Source organism: Primulina tabacum, chromosome 18, assembly GCF_025594145.1.
Source record: "Primulina tabacum isolate GXHZ01 chromosome 18, ASM2559414v2, whole genome shotgun sequence".
Taxonomy (NCBI): Eukaryota; Viridiplantae; Streptophyta; class Magnoliopsida; order Lamiales; family Gesneriaceae; genus Primulina; species Primulina tabacum.
In genome coordinates, this window is record NC_134567.1 from 19,960,737 (window position 1) to 19,968,698 (window position 7,962).

Sequence of the window (7,962 nt, forward strand, 5' to 3'; positions counted from 1 at the left end):
GATGAGGAATATGATACGTGGCGTTGTTACACCAAACTTTTCCTTAGTGGCTTTCGCACACATGGAGGTTATTGGTTTCCAGCCTATATACCATCTTCAACTCTTATTGAGCTAAGAAAAGGAAGAATTTAAATCCCAGAATAAAATGAATATAAGATTCATATTTGGAACTTTTACAAAACATAAAAGGATTTATAAAAGATATACCAACTAAATTAAACAACAGAGGATTTTACCGAGGTCCACCTCAGAATCATAAATTCATAAAAAATCACCCATGAACGCCTTAAACGCCATCTCTCGGCTAAGCAGGCTAAAGGGCTACAACATGAATTTATTTTTCTTGGTTAAACTCGAACCTTGTGTTTACCATTTCCTGGTTCATCTCTTTACCTTATGTTCTAACAAAAGACTCTTATATTACATTAAATTCCAAAAATTTAAATAGATCTTTTATTATCTCAATCTGATCTCAAGAACAAATAAATATAGATCATGTCATAGTAAGGTAATAATTTAGCACAAATACTTTAGCCTGTCATTCAGGCTAAGCTTATGAAAATAGAAATTAAAAAAAAACAGTAAATAAAAACAGAAAATAAAAACAGTAAGTACTTACAAAATTGTTACCAGAACTTTAAATTTTATTGATAAGCTTCAGAAGGGTTTTTACAAGAGAGAGAATAGAGGGGAACAAACTCAACCGTGTCCTTCTAAAGACACAGAATGAACTTATTTATAGATAGAAGAGCCGGACATCAAACCCCGGATTCCATCTTAAAATAAAAACAGTAAATGCTTTATTAAAGCAAATAGTAACATGGTTACAAAATTCAAAAAGTAAAAGTGATATGCCACCCACTTTTTGTCACGATATGTCATGATAAGATGTGATATTCCACCAACTGCAGATTCTTCTCCTGATGATCTTAATCATCTTTAATATTGTCTTTTAAAGAATTTTTCAATTTCTCAAAAATGTCATCTATTTGAGAAAATTGAGGAATATCATCCTCAGGGTCTTGAGCATCTTGCATCTTCACTAGATGAATAAATTGATTTTCACTAGATTCGGACGTCATAGATTTATCTGATTTGGAATCAGAACCTCCAATATTCTGGAAAGATCTTTTTTCATTTCTTCAATATAGATCTCAATCATTTTGTCTTTTGAATATATTTCAGAATATTTCTGAGTAAGAATCTTGAAAGGACTCATAGAGGCTTTCTCCTTTTCTTGTTGATTATTAATTTCTTGTTGATATAGAGAAATTTTTTCTTCCATTTGATGAAGAGTTTCATAACCATATGGTTTTCCAGTTTCTGGATCATCTCTTAATAATTTGTCCCAAAATTTTGTGGAACTGGCCCTCCATATGCAAGGGATACCTTCATCAGTGTAACCGAATTCTGGCTGCCATTTCCAGATCCATGGGATACCAAATTCCATGAAAAATAGACATAGAGTCTTACCATCGATCCAATGTTCAGAAAATGATTTTTTAATACTTGGAGAAACATTTAACAAGGTATTCATGGGTTTTATAAAAACCTCTGGCAAAATCTTTGCAGATGGACCAAAAATCTTCCACCATATTAAAAACCAATTTGGAACTGGGTAGTGAAAAACATTTTCACAAATCTTTAAAAACCAAGTATGTTTTCTTTTTTCATTTTCATAAAACAAGATTTTATTAAAACTTTCAATATAATCCCAAAAATTGAATTTAAAATTCATTTTATGATTTTCAGAATAAAATTCTTTTTCAACTAATGGAGATATACCTCATTCTTCAATAGATATAATCTTCTTAATTATAAACTTTGAGAAGTTATAACTTCTTTTCTGCTGAGTATTACTGAAAAAGTGAGTTATGTCAACACTTTTTGTAGATATCAGAAGATTTTCATAAAATCCTCTTTGCTTGTAGGAACCATATACATATTATGTATTGGTTAGATATCTTTCCATGATAGTCCATGGAGTTTTTTCCCATTGGGTATCTTTTTCTTTTATAAGAAGAATCAATTCTCGATGTTTTGTCTCTGTATATAGAGCTGAATCATTATCATCATCTTTTATGATATTAGCATATGATGCTGAAGATTGAGAATCTGTATTACTTCTCTTTTGTTTCAAGAATTCTTGAAATTCATTGTATAACTCATTATTTTGCTCAGTATTACTGGCTGATGAACTGGATAAGTTTTGGGCTATAAGCCTCTGTTTTCCATGCTGTGCAATGATATTAGGGGGTTTTCCCCTACCTCCTCGCCCTCTATAAGAGGACTCTCCTCTTCCTCGGGAATACATATCTGTAGATGAAAACATTAGGATAAATATTCTCGAGTTAAGAAATCTGGCAAGTGATTATCTTCACCTTTCTTATAAATGATTTCAAAATCAAAAGGAGCTAAATGAGCTTGCCATCTTGCAAACATTTGTTTAGAAACATCATGTTTAAAATCTTTATTAAACATAAATTTTGCAGATTTGCAATCAGTTTTTATAATAAACTTTTGATTATATAAATCATCTTGAAATTTTAAAATACATCTGACAATAGCTAAGATTTCTTTTGCTACTGTGGAATAATTTTTCTGGGCATTATTCCATTTACCAGAATAAAATCTAATAATATATTCTTGTTTATTTTGGGGATCTTTTTGTTTTAAGATTCCTCCAAAACCTATATCTAAAGCATCTGTTTCCACAATTTTATCCCATTGGTGATTAGCAAGCATAAGACAAGGAATGTTTTTAACCTTTTCCTTAATATTTCTAACAGCTATTGTATGTCTTTCAGACCAAGGTTAAGGATTTTTCTTTAATCTATCATATAAGATAGCAGAATCTTTAGTAAAATCTTTAATATAAGGAGAAATATAATTTAAACTTCCTAAAAATCTTTGTAACTGAGTTTTATCAGTTATAATATCAGGAAATTTTGAACCAAATTCTATACTTCTCTGTATAGGAATTATTTTTCCTTTCTCAATCATATGACCAAGAAATCTAATATTAGTTTGAAATAAAATCATTTTAGATTTTGAGATAACAAGTCCATTTTGAATAATAATATTTTTAAATATATCTAAATGTTTATAATATATTTCAATATCATTAGAAAATACTAAGATATCATCAATATAAACAATTATAAAATTGCTGTAATTATAAAAAATATCATTCATAATTTGTTGAAATTCAGAAGGGGCATTTTTAAGGCCAAATGGCATTACTGTCCATTCATAATGTCCTATTGGAACATTAAAAGCAGTTTTATATCTATCTGATTCTTTTACCTGAATCTGCCAAAATCCTGATTTTAAATCAAATTTTGAAAATATGATAGCATTAACAAGTCTATCTAATAAATCTTTTTTATTAGGAATAGGATGCCTAATCCATTTTAGAACATTATTAAGAGGTTTATAATTTATGACTAATCTTGGAACACCTCTTTCCTGTTCAGAATGTTTATTAACATAAAAAGCAGTACATGACCAAGGAGATTGAGAAGGCTTTATCAATCCTTTTTCTAATAAAGAATGAATTTCATTCTTACATAATTCTAAATATTCAGAATTCATTTGACAAGGACGAGCCTTGGTAGGAATATTCTTTTCATCAAAATTCTCTTCATATGGGAGAGAGGTAATATGCTTCTTTCTATTCCAAAATGCATTTGGAAGATCATTACATATTTCTAATGAGAACTTATTATAAATAAGTTTGATTTTCTCCTGTAATTTAGGATTCTGTAATTTAACATCTATAGTTAATATATTAACTTCTTCTTTTAAAGAATTAATCTGAAAATTTTTCCTATTAATCTTCTCTTGTAATTCACTAAGAATTCTATGAACATGTTTAGTTATGAACTTAAAGGAAATAGGATTACCTTTAAAAGTACCTATAATACCTGTTTCATCAACATAAGTTAAAGGATAAATTTGATAAATAAAAGGAAGACCAAGTATAAGTTGGCTAGAAATATCACTTATATAATTATAATTATAATATAATATTAATACTTATATATTAGTTGCCTCACCTAATTTTTTTTTACTTATATATTAATTGCGTGAAGTAATTTTTTTATTCGAATACTTATTATAATATTAATTGTATAATAATAAGTTTACTTAATTTAATTACAATGATTGTATACGTTTTATAACTATTACTAATTTATTTATTATAATAAATAAGTATTACTAATTTATTTATTGTAATTACATGTTATATTTTTTTTAATAAATAAATATTGTTATTGTAAACATTTTATAACAAATAACTATTACTAATAAATAACTATTAACAAATGATTTTTTGTTTGCAAGATGGCTGAAAATACGGATAATGTGTTGTATTTGCGGGATAGACACATATCAAATAATATCAACGCTGAAAACATGGATGCAATAATTCCGCCACGACGGTCTAACAAATGTCTTTGGAGATTGCTTAATGTTGGGATTCACCTCTGTGTCCGCCTATGTCTTGCACGCATGAGCTTCTATGGTGTCATTCAGTGTGGTCCTATTAAATATTATGATAATCATTTGCTTACAGCCATTGTTGAGAGATGGCGTCGTGAGACACACACATTTCACCTTACCCTGGGCGAGGCAACAATCACTCTGCAGGACGTTGCTCTTATTTTGGGGTTGAATATTGATGGCATTCCCATCACTGGTGTAGATACCGCGTACAACAAACATACCTTACAACAGCGATGCGCTACTTGGTTGGGTTTTACGCCTACATCTTCTCAGATTAAAGGCGCACATCTTTATCTGACCGCTTTGCTAGACCATTGCCTAAATAATATGATTAATGATCAAAGCACTGAAGAGGACGTGGCACAATATTCCCGTTGTGTTGCAATACTGATCATTGATGGATGTATGTTTCCGGACTCGGAAGGTGCTGCTGTGAAACTTATGTATTTGCAGTTCTTTGAGGAAATAGAATTAGTGAATACGTATAGCTGGGGTTCTGCTGTGTTGGCATATCTTTATAGAGAGTTGTGCGACACATCAATGAAATTAAAGGTCGATTTGTGTGGCTCAGTTCAGATATTGCAGGTATTTGTACACTTCTACGGTCATTATATTTGTTGTACTTATTTTTTCTTATGATTTGACTATTTCTGTTGTATGTTATTGCAGATTTGGGTGTGGTCTAGAATTACTCTTCTTTGCCCTGATAGAGCGCAACATATATCTATTTCAGAAGAGCAGGCTGCGGATGTGCTTCAGGGTCTACCATTCCCACCATACGGCGCACGGTACTAATAAGAAATAATTAACATTTATTATTATTTATTTTTTATTTAGTTTAAATGAAAATATTGTGTACTTTTATAAATTGCAGGTGGAGACGCGGATTCTCTTGGACACACACGGCCCATCATTCGGTCCGTATAATGAGATATATGCTTGACAGGATGGTAGAAGGGCAGGTAGATATATAAATTATTTGTTTAGAGTTTGAAATTTTTTTACAAATTCAGTCTGAATTATATATTATCAAATTGCTAATCTTTTTTTCGTTTTATTTGCTTCAGTTTCTATGGACAGTTTATGATATGGAGTCCCCGGAGGTTGGCAGAATTCTTGATGGAAACAGAATTCATCTATGTCGGTCGGCATGCGCATTGATCAATTTTCATATAGTTGAGATGCATAGACCAGGGCGGTGTCTCCGACAGTTTGGAATGCGTCAGGGTATTCCGCCACCTGCTACTAACTTCGACAATTTCCATAAACTGACTCGACAAGGCCGGAACAACTTTGATTGGGCAACATATCACACAGATTTTGTAGAAATGTTGAATAACAGATATAATTTTGTGATTGATGGTGATTATGTCATACCTGGTACACCCGCCATCACAGTGGAGTATGTTCGTTGGTATCATCGCATTTCACAGATAGTGCTCTCGCCTCCAGTGGTACCTTCGAACATCATTGGCTACCATCCTATTGATGCAAACTACCGGCAATTTATCGTAAGACATGTTCAACTGGTCTACATATGTACGTAAATATAATTTTTTGTATTAAATTAATGTTACATAACATATGCATCTATGTCACAGACACGCCTAGCATACACTACTCCGCCAGTGGTTTCAAGCTTTCCATCGAATGCCGTTGGTTGCGACACTCAACCCGGACCGTCATCTTCAAATATGGCATACACTACTCCGCCAGTGTTTTCAAGCTTTCCATCGTATGAAACTGGTTACTACACTCCGTTTGCTGGTAGTTTTACTGAATTTTTACAAAGTGACTTTCGACCGGGTATGAATGATAGTCGCCCGTACCATTTCAACAATATTCTGAGACAGAAGGGTATGACGTTGGTGGGAACATTGCCGATACAAGTACATCTACAGCCCAAACAAGTATGCATGAAGATGCTGAACAAATGTTAGGTCGTGGACGGAGAGTGATTAGAAGACCACCGTGTGGCACTGGGGGGCATCGTTATCATCAGCATTAACTATTTATTTAGATATGCAAAATTACTTACGTCGTATTGTTGTATGTTTTTCAATTTTTTTATTTGCATTTGAAGTTGTTGCTGCAACATTTGTATTTTAATAGTGTATACAAATTATTATTGAATTTTTAAAAGTGTTAAATGTAGTATTTTTGATTTATTATTCTTGTACTAATAAATTTACGGATAAAATTATTATAATGAAAAAACATAAGTATAATTCCTAAATCAAGTCAAATAAGTCAACAAACTTGATATTAAAACATCTTTATAACAATAAAACACCGAATACTATTTATTTACTACTTCTATTAAAATGTAAAATCTGCGTCCCAAACATAAGTATATGGCACCATAACTCGCTCTACTCACATGCACCTACCTGCAATGAACAACAATTATTAATAAATATAAAATTTTAATGCACAATTTTGTAATTACATTAGTAACTTCACATGTTATGTAATCAAAATAAGGTACAAAAACGATGAACACCACGAGGAGGCTTGAAGTCAGGGAGATCTTGCACTGCACTTGTTATACCCGCATGTCTATCAGATATAAGGCACACACCATTACACCCTCTAGTAACATGTCGTGTAACATTACTGAGGAACCAATGCCAAGACTCATAATTCTCTTCATCAACAAGCGCAAATGCTAGCGGCAAAACCTGGTTGTTGGCATCCAAAGTTACTGCTATGAGTAGTTTGTGCTTATATTTGGTGTACATATGGGTACCGTCTATGCTGATTATGTTGCGACAATGTCGAAAACCATCTACACATGGTTTGAAGGCCCAAAACACGAAGTTCAAAATTTTATGTGGATGGTCATACGGTCGAAGATGCTTCCATTCTACAATAGTTCCTGGATTGTACTTCGACGAAGCTCCCATATATTTAGGAAGTACAGTTGCAGAGCTTTCCCATGTGCCATAGATTACCTCCACTGCGCGTTTCAAACTCTGCCATGCCTTAGCGTACGATATATCATACCCATATTTTTCTTTAATACTTTCTCGTACATATTTGATCTCATATGCAGGATCACAACGCACAATTCCCAAAAGTGTGCTGGCTATCATGTTTACATCAAGGTTGTGGTGATCTATACCGACTTGGGTTGACATGCATGTGTGATCATCACCATATTTTGTGATCATGAAGTAGCCTAAACTTTTTTTGAACGATGCTCGAAGTCCCCACCCACAGTTGCCACCTTCGGACCAGTTCTTGCATTTGACCTTCCAAATTGTCGGAGAACTTTGGACAACGATATATTCACGTCTCAAAATCCGAACAGAAAAATCCTTCACTGAAGCTATTAAATCACCTTTGCTCTTAAAAACCATTTTTACACCGAGCTCTGGCCTTTCAGGATTGTAAAAGTTTGTTCGTGAAGAAGAAGGAATACCAAATGAATCTGGAATTTGTTCGTCGTAG

The 7,962-nt window shown here is 32.5% G+C and overlaps 1 protein-coding gene across 1 annotated transcript; it reads left to right on the forward strand.

Annotated features, from left to right (window-relative positions):
• The first annotated feature begins 4,335 nt into the window (after positions 1–4,335).
• On the forward strand, positions 4,336–6,449 carry LOC142532345 (serine/threonine-protein phosphatase 7 long form homolog). Its single transcript, XM_075638661.1, has 5 exons — positions 4,336–5,094; positions 5,179–5,297; positions 5,384–5,471; positions 5,577–6,020; positions 6,111–6,449. Exons 1-5 carry the CDS (start codon positions 4,348–4,350, stop codon positions 6,447–6,449), a joined length of 1,737 nt encoding a protein of 578 aa, XP_075494776.1. The 5' UTR covers positions 4,336–4,347.
• Positions 6,450–7,962: the final 1,513 nt, after the last annotated feature.